Raw genomic sequence first — 22,113 nt, 5'->3', positions numbered from 1 at the left:
CCTGACCCGCCTGGCTCTCAACAGGCTCTGCCTTGGTATCCCCACTTTCCCAGCTTCTCTGCTTCTCCAAACCTGTTCACCCTCCAAAATCTGGCTCAACCTCCTGTTGCTGAGCTGTCCTGGTGGCCCTGTCCTGGGCAGCTGGGTACCACTATTCATACTACCAGGCTGGAGTTCTCCCAGATCCTTGAGGAGGAGCAGCAGGGACTCTCATGTGCTCGGCCTCTAGGGCTGACCTTGACTGGTCTACTAAGCAGGACAATGAACTGATGGTTCATTGGGCCTACTGATGGTGGGTTGGGATGGGTAGGCCACTGTGTGTGCCTAAGGACTATTATGTATGGGCAGTGTCACTGTTAGTCCTTTGGGTGTTGTGCTGGCAGCATTTAGGGTTGGGAGAAAGAAGCAGGGCTCCAGCTTCTCTTATGATTAAGTATTCCAGATTTGTCCAGACTAGCCTAGTACTCCTTGCTCTGCATTTCCAAGATGGCTTTGAGCTTCCAGGTAGTCCCTGTGGAGGTCACTGACTGAATGCCCCACTCTTCCTCTGAAATACAATGGTCTAATCCCAGAGTATGGTGCTCTAGTTCCAGGCCTCCCCATCCTGGCTCTAACCAAGTCCGTGGCTAGAGACTTGATTCAGTAGTGCTCCCATTGGGCAGCTACTCCAGCCTTTCTATGGGCTGGGCTGGGTGTCCTGGAACTTGCCTGCCTTCTTGTCCATAAGCCTCTATTACCTAGAACCCTGGACCTCCATCCTGGATGGGTCAGCAGCCATAAGTATCATCCCCACTCATTTTGAACCCTCACCAATTTCAGAGCCCCAAATCAGTAGGTTCTTTGTTGATAGCTGGGAGCTCCCCAGACCTGGGGTAGGGTGAGGAGAACAGGAAGACCTGTTCGACCTTCTTTCTCCCAACTTACCACCTAGCAGCTCTGTGGGGCAATCCCTGTCCCTTGTGATCTCCATCTAACCAATGTGGAGTGTATGTGACTTGGACTTCAGCTCACAACAGGAGGAGACATGGGGCTCCATGGGGTCTGCGGCTCCTCTCTTCCCACTGGGCCTCACCTGCTGTCTCATTCTCCAGCTGGGCCTCCTCCAGGCACTCCTTGTGCTGCACCTCGATCATCTGCAGATAATCACATTCCTGCTGCAATCTGGCTGCCCGGCCGCCCTGCAGGGAAACAGACGGGGGGTGGGGGTGGGGGGGTGGGGGGGTGCTTGTCAGCCTTGTCCACAGCCTGCCTCTCATCCACGATTTCCAGGAGCATGGGACCAGGTAGGACCCAGTCAGGACTTCCCCGGGGTGATCCAAATACCATACTGAACCCCCATCCCAACCCCAGACTACATATCCATCCTAGGCCCAGACTGGACCCTGACCCTGACCTAGATCTGACCCCAAATTATTGTCCATTATTCCCAAAGTTCGTCTACTTTGAGAGCACTGTCATGGCTTCTAGGTGGCTCCCCAGTAATGATGCTTTGACTGTAAGTGGTAGCATGACCCTGGCAAGGGATAAGAGAGCCTCTCCTTAGATCCCCAAGGTGGTCCATTGGAGTCTGCCATTCTCCAGCTTGGTTTGGGGTTCTCTACCCTTACCTCAGTCTCCCTAGATGGCTGGGGCTCAGCTGGGCTACCCTGTTCTGAGGAGCTGGATTCCAGCTTCCAATTTGTGTGGCCAGGCCTTGGAGGAATCAGGGAACAGAGGCATTTTGCAGCTTCTGATCCCACTCCAGGAGCCTGTCAGTCCCATGCTTACCAGATTGGGAAGGGGTGTGGTTCCCCTTGTCTAGACCTTACCTCCCGCCTCCTTAGCTTCTGGATGATTCAAGCTATACCAGATCTGATAAAGGTCAGGGAAGTTTAAGGAAGTAAGAGAGGCCCCTCTAGAATGTCTTGAGTTCCCACTAGGCCTCCTCTGTCTCTGGAAATTGGAGGGAAGGGGTGGAAAATCCTACACTTCTCTCCTGCTTTCCACAGTGCACTTGCCAGGGATCAAGGTGCAGGTAGGGCAGATCAGTGTGGCAAGACATTGGCACTTGGGCAGACATGTGAGTAGGGGGATGGCTGTATAGAAGCAACCAGAAAGGAAAAACAATAAACAAACAGTTTTTAGAAACTCTTGGATGGGAAAAGTGGGTAAAATCTACCATGGAGGAATGACTGGGCTGGTGGTAGCTCCTGTCTGTCTCTTTGACTTTAGAGGAGTAGCAGCCATTCCTGGCAAACCAACAAGTTTCCTTTTTTTTTTTTATGCCCAGGAAGGATAACATTGCATTAGCACATAGGAGAGGATCCAGCAAGACTTCTCCAGAATCAGAGATTCTTAGTGTCTCTAACAAGTTATTCTTCCCATCCTGGAACAGGGTCCTTACCTCCCTGGGGCCTCAGTTTCTCTTTAGGCAAAATGGACCCCAACCACCTCCCCTGCTGATTTGAAGGTTTCTTGAAGTGAGTCTGTGGGAAGAGCATAGGTGGGGGCTTCCTTTCATTTCCTTCCTTTAAGGGGGTCCCTATCTGGACTGCAGGCACCAAAGTACACAGCAAGTTGACCATTGATCTAAGTAAGTCAACCCTGTGAAGAATGTGCATCCCAGGTGACAGTGGCTCTCCACTGTCATCAAGGGAGAAGGGTCCCAGCTGAGGCTGGACAATCCAATGCCTCTCAGGCTGCAAAGCTGAGACTCTTTCACACCAATAACTCTCTCATTCTTTGTTGAAGGCTTTATGGAGCTTTGTTGTTTGCAGCTCTCCTATAGTCCAACTTTCCCATATGTAGTTGGCACCATGGCCGACCTAGTTTAGGTCCAAGGAAAGGTCTCCTTGTCCAAGACACCTTTCAGACTCTCCCAGCATCCAGAACCCTGCCCATGTGCCACTGGCCTAGAAGCTAAACAGTGAACATGGATCTCATCTTGGATCATTTACTTTGCCAGTCAGTTGGGGTAAACACCTGAGCTGGTAAGTCATTTAAAACTTGGCATATTAAAACACATCTGTCATGGAACAGGATACAGTTATTTGCAAAACAGTTAAAAGACAGGAGACTTAAAGGAAACTGTGCCGAGGGATCCTCATTGGGGTGGGGGGGGGGTCACGAGCTTCCCCTCTTTTCCATGAGGGTTATTCAGGCTGAAATGCTCACAATGCCGTGTCTTAAGCATTGTGCCTGGCTCATACTCAAGTTTGGGAAGAAGGATGGTCAAGAGGATCCCAGAGATGGTCTCTGAAAGAGAAATCCAGGGACCGGCCACCCTAAGCAAGATCACTGGTTTATCTTGCTTGTCTAGGAGCACGCTTCTCCTGCAGGTACCTTGCCAGCCCTGTTGTCCACCAGCAACAGGGTTCTTTATGCTTTCCGGCCCCTTCCAGCCTCTCCTGATTGTCCTGCCCATTCTCACCTCCCATCACACTGTGACATGAAAGCTGGATGGAGGTAGTGGAGGGGACATCTGTTGTTTCCACCTTCCACCACCCTTTACTATTCTCTGGTGCCACATCCTCATCTCTATCTGGGAAGCTGTTTCCTTCCCTACCCCTAGTTCATGGGGTTACGATGAACCCTTTTCCAGTGGATGGACATATGCCCAAGACTTAAGTCAATCAGTGCATTCCCAGCCACACTGCCTGGCACGTGCCCAAGTCAGGCTGCTCAGAGCCAGAAGGCTCACTCCTGGGACTTTGGATTAAGCTACTAGGCAAGTGGATTTACTTTTCCCCACTGGATTGGAAACCTAAAGGAGGCAGGGGCTGGAACTTCCATTACCATCTTGTTGACAAATGGAACACAGTAATGAAAACCATACAACTGAAGGCAGAATAAAGAGATGGAGAAAAACCAGGTTTTCTGAATATCATCTAAGCCCTTGATTGAAGCTATGCCTGAAACCAGAACTGTTTCCCACAACATGAACCAATGCCTTTATTTATGGCTTAAGCCAGTTGAGTTTTCTGTCTCTGGAACTCAAAATGTTTAATGTTATGGTCTGAGGACAGGAAAATGGATGCCCTTACTTTCTAGGTCCTCTTAAGCCAGGGCTATGATCTTTCAGTTGACCAAGAGATACATTCCCCTTGCCCAGACACCGTGGGGACTAAGATTCCTAGCAGCTTATGCCTGGAACTCTCTGAGAGTGAAAGAGAGTTAGGCCAACTTTGCTAACCAACTCTGCTTCCCCAGAAGCACAGCCACAGAGCCCTTCCTGAGAGGTAGTTTAGAGAAGCACTTTGGAAGAGAGGTGGGCATAGGAGTGCCCAGGGTAACCCAGGAGCTTGGGATGTCTCTGAATCAAGTCGGGGTGACCTAGAAGATGAATTCTTCCTTTGATGGAATATAATTGAATGATAGACTTCATCTGGAAAAGATTAGAGGAAATGGAGAACCAAAGAGGGACCTGAGGTCATCCAGAAAATGTGCATTCCCAGATGGGACCAAATCTCTGACTATTGGTCTGGACAGTATCAATTCTTTTTCATGGTCCTGCCTTTGGCCTTCTGGTCAACCATCGCCCTTTAAGGGCCAGGGCCAGGACGGCTCCCTGTAGTCCTTATCACTGAGGAATTCAGGCAGACTTTGGACTTCCTCTCCCACTTATTTCCCTTTTTCTAAACATCCTAATTATCCCTCCAGACTCCAGGTACACACAGAGAGTTGGAAAATTCCCTGGCCCAATGTAACCAAGTCTTTTCCAGGGCTGTACATAGCTGGAGTGTGGGCATCATACAGAATGGGTAGTAAAGCTTGGTCCTGGAGGATGTGTAAGAGTTGGACAGTTAGAAGTAGAGTATGAGCATCCTAGAAAGCAAGAGCAGTGTATGTATCAGCATGGAGGCATGACAATACCTAACATGTTCAAGTTGCAAGAGGCCTGGTGTGGCTGCAGCAAGCAATTCTGAAGGCATCAGGAGATGAATGGAGAGATACAGGCAGGGGTGGAATTGGAAAGGACCTTGAATAACAGTTCAAAAGTGCCAGGCTACAGAGGACCCTCAAAGATTTGACGCAGGAGAATGAGAATGGGGGAATACACATTTTGCAAAGATCCCTTTGGTTGCAGCTGGAGGGGTACAAGGGAACGTGAGTCCTTGTGAGGAGCAGCTATTCTCGGAGGGGGATATAAAATGCAACAGGAGGATTAAGAGAGTCAGGAGAAAGCATTTTCTGCCTGCAGATTGGCAGGCACTGGGAGCCAACCATGGATAATTTGGGCTTCTGAGGTTTGTCAAAGGTGGGAGCTTTTTTTCCTGCCTGGGACCATCAGAGGAGGAAGGGGAGTGGGGAGGAGAGGACAAAATGCTCAGGAGTGCTCATTTATCATCTTTTCTGTTACTGCAGTCCTGTGAGGAAACCATCATGACCCCGACATTTATTTAAACCTTCTCAACTTGAAATCTAGAGGTCACAGACATTGAGGGAAACTGAGAACCCAGAGAGGAAAAAGCAGTGTGATCAAAGGCACATGGGATTTTGTGTATGGCATTTTGTGTCTGAGACAGAGATCTTGTAGTCAGGGAGGCAGGGTGGGTGTGGGGGCGGGGGGGGGAAGGAGAGGAAGAGAAAAGGGCAGGAAGGGAGGGGGCTGGGAGTGGGAAAGCAAAGTAGATCATGGTACCTGGAAGTCACAGAAGAGAGGAGAAACATTCTCTCAGCTTTGCAGAGGGCACTAAAAAAGTTGATAATAAGATATTTATCTTATTGTGAAATGGCATGTGGAAGCCAGCTGGGATGACAGAAAAACGTGTTATCCTGGGCATAATGGTTTGACCTGGGAACTAGTCACACCATTATGCATATATATACAATTCACTGAGTTGTCACTTCAGATTTATACATTTTACTAATTAAAATCTCAGGGCAGCATGGAGCATGCCATAACCCCTCTGGAAGAAATAGCACTTCTTACTGAAGCAAAGTCCAGTTAAAAACCACAGCTTCTGGAACCAGACTTCTGCCAGCCTTGTCTATAAAATGGGGCAAAAGTACCACCAATTTCTAGGATTGTGTCCAAGGTCACTATTGGAGGATATCAGCCTGGCAGTAAGGGACTGCCTATAAGGATTAACAGTTATTGTCACATCCAGTCCCCAAGCCAGGTTGGCCCTGACCCCATCTTAGTGCTTTGCATAAGCGCAAGCAGCCTGAATGGCTCACCCACTGATAAGTGGAAGCTGTAACCACCAGAGTAGAAGTGTCCAGTCTGTCTGTTCTCCTTCCCCCATATCCCTACCTTGCTGATTCTGGCTTTTCTTCCCTCTGCCAGTAGCCCAAAGCCAAATTTTGCAAACCATACTTCTTCCTGGGGAAGGCTGGGATCTAGAATGGTAGAAGAGTAGAATGAGAACACGTGTGTGTGTGTGTGTGTGTGTGTGTGTGTGTTGGGGTTGAAGTGAGGAAGAAGGGGAAATATAAGGATACAGGTTTGGGCTTGGGAAAACAAAACAAAACAAAAGTTTCCAGAGCTCAGAGAGGAACCAGGATGAGGGCTCTCATAATTAGCAGAATCTAAGCAAAAACATGCATCCAGTTCCCATCTGAGAGTGCTTCTTAGAAGATTTCCTTTGGGACATGAAGTTTTTCAGGCTAAATATTCACTTTAAATCCTCTGCCCCTTGAAAGTCATCATAGGCACCCTCTGGGAAGTGGGGTTGACAGGATCTAGTTTACAAACAAGTTGTCTGTGAGCCATGCTGGTGTTGGGGCCATCTGCAGAAGGCTAGGTCCCTAGAACCAGGAGCCACCAGGCTGCATGTCCTCAGTACCGGGCAGTCTCCTCTGGTGACTCAATATACAGGAAGAACTTGTTTTGGAATTAGATAGGAGGAGGCACTTCCTGAGAGATATGGATCTTCATATCTTGAGCTACACAAGAGGGGGGATGCATGTAAGACTGATCCAACTGGGTGGAGCCCCGTTAGATGCTCATTGCCAATGCACCCTGTTCTCTTTCCATGCACCTGCCGCTTTGCTTTCCAATTCCATCAGATACAGATATGAAAGCTCCTGGGATAGGACAGTTCCCTGATGTCACCACTCACTTTGTGGTGCTTCATTAAATGTGGTCGGGGATATTTGAATATTAGATATGAAGGACACTAACATTCGAATTTTGTTATGTGTGATAATATAGTTCTATAAGAAAATGTCCTTTGATTTTAGATGTGTATTTCAAAATAATATGGGGTTCAGGATGTCTACAATTGACTAAACATACTTTAGCAAGAAAAGCAAATGATGCAAATATTGTTATATGCTAATAATTGTCAAACCTAGCAAGTATTTGCATGCTCATTATACCATTCTTTCTACTTGTTCATACCTTGGAAAATTTCCACAGTAAAAATTGAAAAAAAACAAAAAGCAGCTGGGCATGGTGGCATACACCTGTAATCCCAGCTACTTAGGAGGCTGAGGCAGGAGGATCAAGGTCAGCCTGAGAAAGTTAGTGAGAATCCTGTATCAAAATAAAAAATAAAAAGACTGGTGGTATAGCTTACTGATAAAGCCCAGAATTTGGAAGTCCTTGGTTCAATCCCTAATACTAAAACAACAACAAAAACCAAAACTCATACATGTTGTAGGGAGATTAATTTTTTTTTTCTCCTTCAGAAAAATTTCTAAAGTACCTCTTAGGTACTTAAGGTACAAGAGCAGGTGTAGACATAGTGCAATTTTGCTGGGCACAATGAATGAAGACCTTGTGCTGAGAATTCAAACAGGAGGGTAGATTCTGGGAGACTGAGAAAAGGGTAGGGTTTCCTTTAGTCTCTAGGCTTTGTTCATTCTCATCCATGGCCAGAGGGGCCACCTTAGGGGCTCAACAATGGCAGGAGGTTGGCAGGCTAGAGGTCCTATGTTGATGTTATGACCCAGTTTGGATTGCCACTGAGGCTGCCCCACAGTATGCATTACCCACCACCCAGCCCTCTCTGAGAGGACCCATCATCTACCTGGAGCTGGAGCTTCACCCCCAGATTGGCCACCTCATGAGGAAACATCCCCCATTTCCAGAGCTCCTGGCTACCTTGGATGAAGGTCCATAGGTCTCCCTAGCTGAGGATCAGCACCATCCCTGGGATCCCTGTCACAGATAACACAACACTTTTGCCACCTTTACCTCCTTTGAAGCTCATAAAGGTCCTAATGGATGCCCAGCCATATTTCACAGAGGGTCTGGGGCTCAGGGAAAATGCCCCAGTCAGGAGGGGGAGCTGGCTCTATTCCAGCCCTGTCTTCCCATTTTTCCTGCACACTGAACCAATGGTTCTTGCTTTCTCTTTTGAGATGAGGAAACAGAGGACCACCTGCAGAGATTAAAAATGTTTCCCAGGTCAACTGACCATTGCTATAGATGGTATATGGACTAGGTTTTTAGTCCCCAATGGGAGCTCCCCATGGAATCCCCAAAAACTTCAAAGAAGGCTGAATCACAAGGCACCAGGATGGGAGGATGAAAACTTCCAAGAATAGCTTCTTCTTCCAGCATAGCTCCCTGGAATCCCTGAGCAGGCCTAATCAAGGTGTCACTTCCCTCCAGGGGGCAGCAACCTGATTCAGCTGCAGTCATGTCCCCCACCCCCACCCTTGTACCAGAGATTGAACCCAAGGGTGCTTAATCACTGAGCCACTCCCCAGCCCCCTATTTTTGTATATTATTTAGAGACAGGGTATAGTCATGTTTCCTAAAGCCCACAGGATGGCCTGCTGGGGGCCAAGAGGCCAGGGCAGCTGTGGATAGCCCTGTAGTGTTTGGAAGCAGGTGGCCAGGGCAGAATGCCTAGGACAAAATGATGTCCCCAGAGCAGGTGGCCAGTCCCCTGCCTCAGCAGATAGAGGAGTCATGCTTTCCCTAAACCCCTGGCCATCCCACACTGAAGGGAGCTGGGGGAGTCCTCTTCCTTCTGGGATCAGGCCAAGAGAGGATGTTTCATGGTCTGGGGTGGAAGGTTGATTCATTTAGTTAAACTCTTCAGGACATTGTCCTGCTTCCTCCAGAGAGCCTTCCCTGACTACCCTCTCAGTGTCTCTGCCCTCAGTTCTGAGAGGCAAAACCCCAGGACCCTTCCTCCTGGGTTCCCCACCCAGGAGGGTGAGAACCTCCCAGGTTCTGAGAACATTCCCAGGGTAGGATCTGGGCCCCTGCCCCAGTCTTGTGCTGGCATGGCCCTGGGCAACTCTGCTTCTGAGGGAGGAGCCCGGCATCTGCTGTCCAGGGGGCAGGAGCAGTGGAAGGCTTGACGGGTGGCCTTGGGGCAGACTTCCTCCTCTGAGACACTAGAGGTTTTCTTTCCTTTTTTTGCTTCCCTGTTCAGAGATTTCCCTTCCCTAGGCTGAGGTCAGGGCACCATAAACAGGAGTGATAAGGCTTTGGGCTTTCAAACTGAACTTTGCAGCTGCCATTTTATGACTCTGATAACTTCTCCCCACCCCCCCCTCCCAAGTCCGACTGGAGCAGAATTGCCTAGTGTCCATTCCATGAGGGAGCAAGTATGAAGGGAGAAGCAGAGAGAGAAATGGGAACCTCTTACTGCAGCCCACCCTCAACCAGGCTTCTCCTTGCCCTGTGGACCCAGTCCTGGTCTGGGCTGTGAGGAACATGGGAGAGTGAGACACCCTGTCCCTGATCCTGGGGGATGGGCAGAACAGCCTGGGCTGGGAGGTGAGCAAGCCTGAAGGGTAGCTGAGGGAGGCTGAGTAGGCCAGAGCAATCGGAGAAGGTCCTTGGAGGAGTGCTAGGATCGGGCACCAAATAAGTAGTGGAAAGAGAAAAGAATTAGAATTGGAGGAGCCTGGTTTGGGTTGTCTCAGGATGCAGAGGGCAGATATGGTCTGGTGTGAGAGGCAGGCTTCTCTGAAAACATTCTGTCTCAGGGCACAGAAACTTCCAAGGATGAAGGAATGTGTTGCCAATGGTAGCCCAAGATCCTTGGCTCATCCAAAAAGATTTTGAGGTGGCTGGAATCCAGGGATGTGAGAACCAGAAGGTTGTTGGAGTAGCCTGTTGGGGTAGCCTCTGTGAGCTTGGTGAAGCTTGGAAAGCTTAGAAGGTGGGTCTCATGTCTATCAGTATGAGGGGTAGGGGCTTAAGGCCAGCTAATGAGCTTCCCGTCCCCAAGGTATGCAACACACCAACTAGGTAGAAAATCAAATTCCTACCATGGGAGAGGATGGTTAGAGATCATGGGACAGAAGGGACTCGATGATTAAGATCACCCACCCTCCCACAGCCAAACTGGAGCTGGTTCCAGAACTGGAGTTCTCTTGCATTGTAGGTCCTGCTCCAGCAGTAACTCTAGGTTCCTCAAGGGATTGGGTAGATGTAGGGAAAAACAAAAAAACAAAAACAAAAACATCCTCTGTCCAGTTCTGCTTGGTGGGGAAAAGGTATGGCTCTGACGACTCTTGAGCTTCACTTTGCCCATTTTACAAATGGGCTTGGGTAGACTCAGTGAGTCTTGAGGATTTTGTTGTTCTTGGGGAGATGATCCAGCATCTGCCCTGTGGCCTTGAAGAGCCATCCACAGCCACAAGTGAGCACACCCGCAAGTAGGGCACAGGGGTATACATGGGTCAGGGGCATACATAAGCTTGTCTGGAGGAAGCAGAAGTAGGAGGAAGAGAGGGAAACCACAGCTTGTTGGCCATTGGCTCCCTGATCAGCTCTCCCCATGCATATGACTGGTCCCTCCTGTTAAAAACCACCCCTACACCCTCACTGCTCACCACCATCCTCCTTGGACTCCAGTATTTTCCTGCTCTCGTCGTCTGCCTGTCACCCACCTGATCCTAAGAGTCCTTCCCAGGACCTGGGCTCCAACGCTGGGATCTGCTGCTGAGACCTCATCCCAAACGTAGCCACAACGTCCCAGGGACACCTCTACTCCGGCACCACACAGAGAGCAACCCTCACGGTCTCCCACCCGCAGTCTATCAGATCTTCCATCTCAACCCACCACAGCACCGACTCTGCCACTCTGTCTCTTTACTCTGCGTACACCATGCACTCAGAAGGCAAGTTCCGGGCCCTCTCTTCTTCCCAGTCTGTCTATCAATCCCGGGATCACCTCACTGTGCGGGTTCTGGGCTGCGCTGGGAAGGACTGGGCACAAACTAGACCCCACCTCTCGGGTCTAGATCCGGTTGGGGGTTGAGGGAGGAGGCGAGAACCTGGAGCTTTGTGCGCCTTATTCCTCACCGGGTGCCCCTCATCGGCCTTACCCAGACGCGCGCACAGATGGCCCGGCTCCCGCCGCCCCCACCTCACCCCCAAGTGCGGGAAATCTGGGCAGCTGGGCAGACACTTACCGCGGGGCCGAGGGCGCAGGCGAGGGCTCCTGCCAACACGCAGAGCCAGCGGGCGGGCGGCGGGCTCGGCGGGCGCATGGTCCGCCCTGAACCCGCGGCGGGCGGCCGGTCGTGGGTAATGGGTTGGCGGGCGGCGTAGCTCGGAAGATGGCCCGCAGCCTGACAGAGTGGCGCTGGCACAGTGGCCCCAGCTCTAAGAGGCGCTGCTCTGGGGCTGGGGGCGGGCCGCGGGGGCTCGCCTGACGGGCGGCGGGTCTAGCCAATGGATCAGTGGAGGCGGGGCCGGCGCGCAGGTATGGGGCGGGGCTGGGGCGCCCCCGAAAGTGGGGAGTCCCCGGAGCTTCCTCTTCCAATCCCACGCGTCAGTTTTTCGTCGTGAGGCATTCATAAGCTTTCGCCCCTCCGGGCTCATCTCCGGGGATTCTCAAGACCCCAACACGCCCCATTCTTCCTTGCTTGGCTCACGACTTCCCCGAGCTCCGGGATGCGGTGTCCCACCTCCGTCCACCCCCTCAGTTCTACTCCAGAGCTCATCACGTCTGCCTTTGGAGCCACCTTCTCCAGGAGGCCTCCCCGCCAGCCTCCCTATTTCCCACTTTTGCGCATCTTTGGTCTCTGGAACGTGAAACGGATTACAAGACAGGAAGTGCCACTTATTTTCCCAGGCTGAGGGCTGGGGCCCGCATTGGGTTCAGGGCTGGCAGCGACCGGGGGTAGGTGGGACGCGTTGTTTGGTACATTTTCAACTGACCGGTGTTCTCTGTCGCGCCGGAGAGGCTGGGCGAGGGCAAGCGAGCGGCAAACGATGCCCGATTCCGGGATCTTCGGTGCCTCTCCTGTTTTGGGGTCAACTGGCGGGACCTGCTCCGCACAGGCACAAGGCCCTGGACTATTATACCCCGAGGGGCCCTGCTCCAGGGAGATGGGAGTGTCCGCACCCTCGTGCGTCTCGGCTCGGGCACCTCCCAAGGGAGGCTGGGCCGAAGTTCCAGCGCCCTCGCGCGGGGAGGGAAGGTCTGTTCCCAGCTCTCGGGCCCGGGAACTGCGGTTGACCTAAAAGGAACCAAGAAACCTTGTCCTCATCCCGCCTTCTTTATTTTACAGCTGGAGAGACTGAGGTCCAGAGAGGGTCCAGGACTCGGCTGCCTGCCTCTGGCGCTGCGCTTCCAGGCCCGTCGGTCGCTGGGTGATTTCGGGTTAGCCTCTCTCCATAGCCGGTGCTTCAGGCTCTGTTTATTCGACTCTAGAATGGGGCGCCCTCTGAGAGTGTCTTTCTTATGAAACAAGCTCAGATGGCTGCCTTGCCTCTTTCCGAGGGCTCGAACTAGCACCATAGAGACTAGAGGTGTGGTGGCAGCGGCCAGGATGGGCGGAGGGGAGTGGATCAACATGAATAGAAGGAGTGGCTGTGTCCAGTGGAGAGACGGAGAGGGCTGCGCGTCTACACAAGTGAAGCAGAGCTTGCAGCGGCTTGAACGAAATCTGATTCCAGGCGTCTGCTGACCAGCAGGTGCGCTGGAGTTTCTGAGGACCTGCTGGGATTTCCCTCCAGTTCCTGACTGCTGTTGGGGTGGGCTTGAGGAGAGCCGGTAAAGCATGAGCACTCTGGCCCCTCCTGGGTTCCTCTTACTTGTGGTGTACCCTGGCTGTCTACTTTCCCTCCTTTCTCTTTTCCAGCATTCCGTCACCCCTCACCTCCTCCTCTCCCCTCTTTTGTCGACCTTCTTTCAATGATCCTCTATGAACCACTGGCTATGCCCTGGATCCTGTGCTATGCACTGGTGGCATAGAGGTGGATACCTCTGAGGCACTCCCTTAACAGAGGAGGACCTGGGTAGTTATTGCTCTCCCTATAGTTTCCACCTCCTTTTCATTAATCAGGGAGCTTCCCAACATGTGGGACTGGAAGTGTCTCTGCTCTGGTCTTTCTGGGGTTTGGACCCAACCACTCAGTGAAGGTAGTGTTTGAATGATTGCTGGCCAGTTCCTCAACTGTCAGTATTCCTGGGGGCAACACTGTTTGCTCAGGACTTAGCTTCTGCTTATGACCCTGTGTACCACCTTTAAGGCCTCAGTACCCAGCAGGGCAGTTGCATCATGTCTTTATTCTGAGGAGTCATCTCTGCTGGTGCGGCACCCAGGAGCCCTTGATGTGAACAGCAAATCTGTGCATCTTGGCTCTCATAACCACCACCACCCCTTTCACACACACATTGCCTAGCCAGCTGCAGGATGCTGGTATCTCACTGATGATGGGATATCCTCCTGGCCTGTTGACGTTCTCCTGTTCTCTCTGAGATCAGTGTTCTCAGGCACTTGAGAGAGTACTGAGAGGGATGAGGATTGGGGAATAGGAGGGACCCCACTTTGCCATGTGACCCTTACCAGGTGGCTGTTGGACAGGGTAAGAAGGGAGAGAGAGAGAGAATCTTAAAGTCATCAGTGAGAACGGGATACCCTGTCTACACGAATCCCCTCTTCAATTGAGGGCTGGATGGCCGTGCCGGAGCAGAGAGGGAGACTAATAGTGCCTCCTTGTGTCCTTGTAGTCCTCCTCCCAGAAAAGGGAAGGTGACTCAGGGAGAATAGTTTTGCAGTAGATTCTTTGCAATGAAGATCATTTCTTTGTTCTTTCAGAATTGTTCCTCTGGGGGATCCACCCTTTCTTACTATCTGAGGTCCCAAAACATATTCAGAAGTGAAAAGGAGCAGAGAAGAGAAAAATAGCAGAAATAAACAAAAACCTAAAAAAAATTCAACCAAGGCTAAACTTGACCATGCTTCAACTAATTGCTCCAAAATGTCTTGTCCTGTGTTCTCAGACACTGGGGAAACCAAACATGGACTCACTCTTGGGGAGTTCTGATGAGGAAGCCATTTTTTGCTTACTCAGGTGACCTGAGGAGGCTTCTGAGAGGGGAGGAAGTGGAGGTGGGAGAGACAGGCTACAGGGAGTGGAAGTAGTTACGTGGGATGTCTGTTCCCCACCCTGCTATACTGTGCCAAGTCTGAGCTCCTCTAGTGGCCTTACAGTACAGACTGGGGAGGAGGGCCACAGACACCTCCTGCTCCCAGTCCCCATGTCCTTCTGCATTTTCTGAGCATTTCGTTCAGAGTTCTCCCCACCTGGATTCCTGGCATTTCCCCCTAGACTTTGGTTCAAGCTCCCGCCTCCCTCCTGCTTTTCAGAATCACAGGGGTTCAGAGGATGCAGGAAGTGGGGGAAAAGAGATGGAAACAGAGTCACTTGCCATCCCCCGTGACAACAGGCACAGCACAAGGGAATCTGCAGTTACTCATTGGGAGCCTGCCTGGCTTCCTGCCTGCCTCATCCCTGCAGTGTGTGCCACCCTCGCCTCCTCCAGTCCTTCAGCCCCTCTCAGAATCATGCACACACTGTCTTAAAGATCCTGCATAGGAACTCAACGGTGGCAAGGTTCTTCAGTAGAGTGAGAAGGGTGGGGACCTAGAGTGGCCTTGACCTGCATAATGAAGGTCAGAGGAAATGACCTGACCAGGGGAGTCGCCACTCCAGGATTCTCCATCCACATTACTGTTAGGATACAGGCAAGCTTTGCCTTCTCTGGATTTCTGGACCAACACCTTAAAGTCTATATTCATGGAATGGGTCTGGCAGCTCCAGGGATATGGGGTGCTTACTACCTCCCCAGGCTGTTCCTTCTTTGGGGGCCATTTCTTTCTGTGTGTAGGTATATTTTAACTCCAACTTGTGGTTTAGTGGAGGGTAGGAGATCCCTTTGGTAATAGCATGGATTTTGTTCATTCATTCACCTCTCACGTATCACTTATCCTGGTCTGGCCTTGTGATGGGGCTAGGGATTTGAGAATCACTTAGACACATCCCCTTCAGGAGATTCTAGCATTGCTTGGGCAGGGGTTAGGGAGGAACTCTTGCTGTTGCTAAAGGTGCATTTAGGAAGAAAACAAAGTTCATGGAGTACAGGTGATAAAGAAAGAATTGTTCAGACTGCCAGATACAGAAATAAAGCCCAGGGACCAGTTCTAGAAAGGCCAATCATTGATCCTGAAAAATGGGACTTAGAGCTGTGTGGGGGAGAGGGAGTGTCAACTATAGGTACCTCAGTTTAGCTTGTCCTGGGAGCTTGTCCTGGAAGTTTATTGGATGGCAGGGGGACCCTATGAAAGATAGAGGAGAAAGAAGAATTGGGCAGAGAGATCCTTGGACGTTGTACAGATCTGAAAGTAAATTCCTGCCAACCCAATTGTGAGTCCCAGAACAAAGATTGCACATAGAAGCCTTAGTCACTCTACTGTGCTTGGTCAATGGTTGGGGTTGTCAAGAAGAACATAGTCATGGCTTAAATGCTGTGGTGGGCCCTGAAGGTAATATAGCTAAGGCTGTCACATGGCATGCCCTATAGCTAAATGGCACAGGAAATCCCACAGTGGGGAAACTGAGGCTTGGGAAATGAAACAGGGAGGGGAGATTCTGCCATGCTCTAGGGGATAAAGAGGAGAACTTGGTCTGCCCTTGGGAGCTCTTAGTCTAGGCACAGAGAAGAATGACCTGAGAATTCCTTTCCTCACAATCATGGGCTCAGTTTGGTCCAGGGGTCAGCAGTCTATCACCAGGCAGCTTGGCATGAGGGTCATGGTGCCTTGAGTCTGGGAGACTGAAGAGGGAGGGACTGTTCCCTCCCATTTATTCTCCAATAACAGCCACAGACTCTGGTCAAATGCTTACTGCAGCAGGTACGAGTATGTCTATGCATGTGGGTGTGTGTGCATGCATGTATGCACGTGTATGCCTTTCCATATGTGTCCGTGTCTGTATGTGTCCTTGTGTATGGGCATGGGTCTGTACAGATTCATCTGTTCCCAGGTGGGAGTCAGAGTAGGGCTTGGCTGGTTCCCAGGAGAGTAGAGCTGGGGAAAGCTAGGGTCAGAGAGGGATGAATCTCAGAGATGGTGCCCAGGACCACAGACATCTCCAGACTGTTTCTCAGAGCTCATTTCTGGGGCAGTAGATTCCACAGGGAATGGCATATTCAACCATAGGGAAAGTTCAGAATGACTCCACAGGGGAGCTCAAAGTTCTCATTCACTTCCCTACTCCAAGGCCTGTCTTCCTGAGTTGGTATGTCATTGACCTTGGGCAGAGATTTGGAAGAGAGACATAATGTGAGTGTGACAAAATAGACATTGACTTTAAATAAACATAATGCCACCAGAGATTCGTGTGAGTTAAAAATTCGTAGAAGTACATGTGAAAAAATGGCAATCTCCATGTAACTCCCAAATAACCAAAAGAAAAAAAAATGAAACTTAAGAAAATACCAACAATCCAATAAAAGGTTGTGTGTATGGGAGGATAACCAAGAATACATGATACATAGAAGCATAAAAGCAGAATCAAGAATAACTGTAAACATTAATTATCATAGTCAAAGTAAATGAGAATTTTTAAAATTTGTTTTAATTAGTTACACATGACAGTACAATGATCTTAAGTAAATGAGAATTTAAGGTGGAAAACAAAACAAAAAAAAACCACAAAGAGGACAATTCATATTATTAGAACATTCAATCTATCAAGAAGGTAACCCCAAACATCTATGCATCGAATCAAATAGCCTCAAGGCATATAAAACAGGTATTTTAAAAGGGAAGAACTGTCAAGTCTACAATGCTTCTCTCAAGAATTCTATTCAGCCGTTAAAATAAATGGACAAGAGCCACACATCTCTCAATAGAGGTGTACATAACTAAAATAAGCTGTTGAACAACCAAAGCAGGTTGCAGAATGATATGTATGTTACAATGTTACTTAGGTAGATTTAAAATTCTGAGAACAATACTAAATAACTTTTATGGACACATCATAATATAGTGAAGGTATAAATAGTGTTCAGGCATGGTAAACACCCAAGCCACATTAGTGGTTACCTTTGCATAAAGAGGGAAGAGAAAGGAATAAAGTATATTTATTTTTAATTGCTGTGTAACAAATTACCACAAATTTAGCAGCTTGAAACAATATTCATTTATCATCTCACATTTTCTGTAGTCAGATGTCCACATGTGGGTTAGCTGGGTCCTCTACTGAAACCAAGGTTTTGACCAGAGCTACAGTTTTGTATGGAACTCAGGGTCCTCTTTCAAGTTCATTCAGGTTGTTGGCAGAATTCAGTTCCTTGGAGCAGTAGGACTCTCTTTTTTTTTTTTTTTTTAAGCTCTTAGAGGCAGACTTCAGGTCCCAGCCCCATGACCCTCTCCATAGGTGTTTGTGTTTACCAGACCAGTAAGACAGCACCCATTGTATCTTTGAACCTCTCTGATTTCTGTTTCCAGACTTTAGATCTCTTCAAGAAAGGCTCACCTGATCAAATCAGCACCCCCTATACTCAAGGGGAGGGGATTATACAGCCCCCCCCCCGCCACTACAGGAATCTTGGGCACTATCTTAGAATTCTATTAACCATAGGAAAGGATACACAGTGGGTCTCCAATAACACTGACTTATTTAAAAAAAAAATCTACCGCAAATATGGCATTATATTTCTAATGGGACTAGGTGGTAGATACAGTGGATCTGATTTTCTTATTCTTTTGTATGTTTGGAAATATTTCACACATCAACACATTAAGTTTAATCTCCCCCATCCCCGCCGCCACTAAGTAACTTTTGTATTAAAGGAATAAAAATTGGGGGCTTTAGCTCAGTGGTAGAGTGCTTGCCTAGCATGTATGAAACACTTGGTTCGATTCTCAGCACCACATAAAATAAATAAATGTGTTCATTTACAACTAAAAATATTTTTTAAAGAAAGGAATACAAATTAAATTATAAATTAACCTATAATTCCTCTAAATACCAATGAATATTAAAAACCAAGTGGTCTGGATATTATATAATTAGAGAAAAGTTTTAGCTTTAATTTCTTTTTTTTTTTTTGATACTAATCAAATTATATTGTTATATCATGTACAAGTACACATATGTAACAACAAATCCCACTATTATGATTATGCATATCATAATACAAATTATAATGTAAAATATGGAAAAGAACAAATTCAGAAAAGCTGTAGGTAAATAATAATAATAATATAAACCAAGAAAACAATCCAATTTCTTAAAAAAAAAAAAAAAACTCAGGAATAAATCTGACAACCCCAAGAATGGGAAACCTTGGCTCTCAACAAGCTCCTTTGTGCTAGTCTTAAAATCATAGATCACAGGGCTGGGAGTGTGGCTCAATGTTAGAGCGCTTGCTTAGCATGCATAAAGCCCTGGGTTTGATTCCCAGCACCATTAAATAAATAAATCAATATCCCAAATATGAAAACACATGTCCTGACTTGCTCCAGGTTCCTTCTGGTTACTCTTTTTTTTTTTAATTTTTTATTGTTGGCTGTTCAAAACATTACATAGTTCTTGATATATCATATTTCACAATTTGATTCAAGTGGGTTATGAGCTCCCATTTTTACCCCATATACAGATTGCAGAATCACATCAGTTACACATCCATTGATTTACATATTACCATACTAGTGTCTGTTGTATTCTGCTGCCTTTCCTATCCTCTACTATCCCCCCTCCCCTCCCCTCCCCTCCCCTCCCCTCCCCTCTTCTCTCTCTGCTCCCTCTACTGACATTCGTTTGTCCCCCTTATATTATTTTTCCCCTTCCCCTCACTTCCTCTTGTATGTACTTTTGTATAACTCTGAGGGTCTCCTTCCATTTCCATGCATTTTCCCTTCTCTCTCCCTTTCCCTCCCACCTCTCATCCCTGTTTAATGTTAATCTTCTTCTCATGCTCTTCGACCCTACTCTGTTCTTAGTTACTCTCCTTATATCAAAGAAGACATTTGGCATTTGTTTTTTAGGGATTGGCTAGCTTCACTTAGCATAATCTGCTCTAATGCCATCCATTTCCCTGTAAATTCTATGATTTTGTCATTTTTTAATGCAGAGTAATACTCCATTGTGTATAAATGCCACATTTTTTTTATCCATTCATCCATTGAAGGGCATCTAGGTTGGTTCCACAGTCTAGCTATTGTGAATTGTGCTGCTATGAACATCGATGTAGCAGTGTCCCTGTAGCATGCTCTTTTTAGGTCTTTAGGGAATAGACCAAGAAGGGGAATAGCTGGGTCAAATGGTGGCTCCATTCCCAGCTTTCCAAGAAATCTCCATACTGCTTTCCAAATTGGCTGCACCAATCTGCAGTCCCACCAGCAATGTACAAGTGTACCCTTTTCCCCACATCCTCGCCAGCACTTGTTGTTGTTTGACTTCCTAATGGCTGCCAATCTTACTGGAGTGAGATGGTATCTTAGGGTGGTTTTGATTTGCATTTCTCTGACTGCTAGAGATGGTGAGCATTTTTTCATGTACTTGTTGATTGATTGTATGTCCTCCTCTGAGAAGTGTCTGTTCAGGTCCTTGGCCCATTTGTTGATTGGGTTGTTTGTTCTCTTATTGTCTAATTTTTGGAGTTCTTTGTATACTCTGGATATTAGGGCTCTATCTGAAGTGTGAGGAGTAAAGATTTGTTCCCAGGATGTAGGCTCTCTATTTACCTCTCTTATTGTATCTTTTGCTGAGAAAAAACTTTTTAGTTTGAGTAAGTCCCATTTGTTGATTCTAGTTATTAACTTTTGTGCTATGGGTGTCCTATTGAGGAATTTGGAGCCCGACCCCACCGACTGTAGATCGTAGCCAACTTTTTCTTCTATCAGACGGCGTGTCTCTGATTTGATATCAAGCTCCTTGATCCATTTTGAATTAACTTTTGTGCATGGCGAGAGAAAGGGATTCAGTTTCATTTTGTTGCATATGGATTTCCAGTTTTCCCAGCACCATTTGTTGAAGATTCTATCCTTCCTCCATTGCATGCTTTTAGCCCCTTTATCAAATATAAGGTAGTTGTAGTTTTGTGGATTGGTTTCTGTGTCCTCTATTCTGTACCATTGGTCCACCCGCCTGTTTTGGTACCAGTACCATGCTGTTTTTGTTACTACTGCTCTGTAGTATAGTTTGAAGTCTGGAATCGCTATACCGCCTGATTCACACTTCCTGCTTAGCATTGTTTTTGCTATTCTGGGTCTTTTGTTTTTCCATATGAATTTCATGATTGCTTTCTCTATTTCTACAAGAAATGCCGTTGGGATTTTGATTGGCATTGCATTAAACCTATAGAGAACTTTTGGTAATATCGCCATTTTGATGATGTTAGTTCTGCCTATCCATGAACAGGGTATATTTTTCCATCTTCTAAGATCTTCTTCTATTTCTCTCTTTAGGGTTCTGTAGTTTTCATTGTATAAGTCTTTCACCTCTTTTGTTAGGTTGATTCCCAAGTATTTTATTTTTTTTGAAGATATTGTGAATGGAGTGGTTGTCCTCATTTCCATTTCAGAGGATTTGTCGCTGATACACAGGAATGCCTTTGATTTATGCGTGTTGATTTTATATCCTGCCACTTTGCTGAATTCATTTATTAGCTCTAAGAGTTTCTTTGTAGACCCTTTTGGGTCTGCTAGGTATAGAATCATGTCATCTGCAAATAGTGATAATTTAAGTTCTTCTTTTCCTATTTTGATGCCTTTAATTTCTTTCGTCTGTCTAATTGCTCTGGCCAGTTTTTCGAGAACTATGTTGAACAGAAGTGGTGAGAGAGGGCATCCCTGTCTTGTTCCAGATTTTAGAGGGAATGCCTTCAATTTTTCTCCATTCAGAATGATGCTAGCCTGATGCTTAGCATAGATTGCTTTTACAATATTGAGGTATGTTCCTGTTATCCCTAGTTTTTCTAGAGTTTTGAACATAAAGGGATGCTGTACTTTGTCAAATGCTTTTTCCGCATCTATCGAGATGATCATATGATTCTTATTTTTAAGTCTATTGATGTGGTGAATAACATTTATTGATTTCCGTATATTGAACCAGCCTTGCATCCCAGGGATGAATCCTACTTGATCATGGTGCACAATTTTTTTGATAAGTTTTTGTATCCGAGTGGCCAGAATTTTATTGAGGATTTTTGCATCTAGGTTCATTAGAGATATTGGTCTGTAGTTTTCTTTCTTTGAAGTGTCTTTGTCTGGTTTAGGTATCAGGGTGATGTTGGCCTCGTAGAATGAATTTGGAAGTTCTCCCTCTTTTTCTATTTCCCGAAGTAGCTTGAAAAGTATTGGTATTAGTTCCTCTTTAAAGGTTTTGTAAAACTCTGCTGTATACCCATGCGGTCCTGGGCTTTTCTTAGTTGGTAGTCTTTTGATGGTTTCTTCTATTTCCTCAATTGATATTGGTCTGTTTAGGTTGTCTATATCCTCCTGACTCAATCTGGGCAGATCATATGACTTAAGAAATTTATCTATGCCTTCACTATCTTCTAATTTATTGGAGTATAAGGATTCAAAATAATTTTTGATTATCTTCTGTATTTCTGAAGTGTCTGTTGTGATATTGCCTCTTTCATCCCGTATGTTAGTAATTTGAGTTCTCTCTCTTCTTCTCTTCGCTAGCATGGCTAAGGGTCTGTAGATTTTGTTTATTTTTTCAAAGAACCAACTTTTAGTTTTGTCAATTTTTTCAATTGTTTCTTTTGTTTCGATTTCATTAATTTCAGCTCTGATTTTAATTATTTCTTGCCTTCTACTTCTTTTGCTGTTGTTTTGCTCTTCTTTTTCTAGGATTTTGAGATGAAGTATGAGATCATTTATTTGTTGGTTTTTTCTTTTTTTAAGGAATGAACTCCAAGCAATGAATTTTCCTCTTAGAACTGCTTTCAATGTGTCCCATAGATT

At 47.2% G+C, this 22,113-nt stretch overlaps 2 protein-coding genes across 7 annotated transcripts in view; one reads left to right on the top strand and one right to left on the bottom strand.

Moving 5' to 3' along the window:
* Vipr1 (vasoactive intestinal peptide receptor 1) overlaps positions 1–11,634 on the bottom strand; it is a 52,405-nt gene extending 40,771 nt beyond the window's left edge. For 3 of the 4 annotated variants that reach the window (XM_046437604.2, XM_046437606.2, XM_046437607.2), the window contains exons 1-2: positions 11,311–11,634; positions 1,073–1,178 (exon numbers count right to left, since the gene is read on the bottom strand). In XM_046437604.2, the coding sequence (XP_046293560.1) occupies positions 1,073–1,178; positions 11,311–11,388 (184 nt within the window). In that variant the 5' untranslated portion in view covers positions 11,389–11,634. Of the gene's footprint in view, positions 1–1,072; positions 1,179–11,310 lie in introns of those variants that run through there. The other variant, XM_046437608.2, reaches the window with a different exon arrangement.
* Positions 11,635–11,663: 29 nt separating this feature from the next.
* Lyzl4 (lysozyme like 4) overlaps positions 11,664–22,113 on the top strand; it is a 72,215-nt gene continuing 61,765 nt past the window's right edge. Inside the window, exons 1-3 of one of the 3 annotated variants that reach the window (XR_006850273.2) lie at positions 11,704–12,023; positions 12,415–12,820; positions 13,948–16,522. The gene's annotated coding sequence lies outside the window, so the exon portion shown is untranslated. Of the gene's footprint in view, positions 12,024–12,414; positions 12,821–13,947; positions 16,523–22,113 lie in introns of those variants that run through there. The other 2 variants (XR_009226072.1, XR_006850274.2) reach the window with 2 other exon arrangements.

The sequence above is a fragment of the Marmota monax genome, unplaced genomic scaffold (genome assembly GCF_021218885.2).
Source record: "Marmota monax isolate L192 unplaced genomic scaffold, Marmota_monax_Labrador192_F-V1.1 WCK01_AAM20220418_F8-fsc00021, whole genome shotgun sequence".
In the NCBI taxonomy this organism is placed as follows: Eukaryota; Metazoa; Chordata; class Mammalia; order Rodentia; family Sciuridae; genus Marmota; species Marmota monax.
Note: the sequence above shows the minus strand (reverse complement) of the source record. Positions and strands in the feature narration are given on the sequence as shown.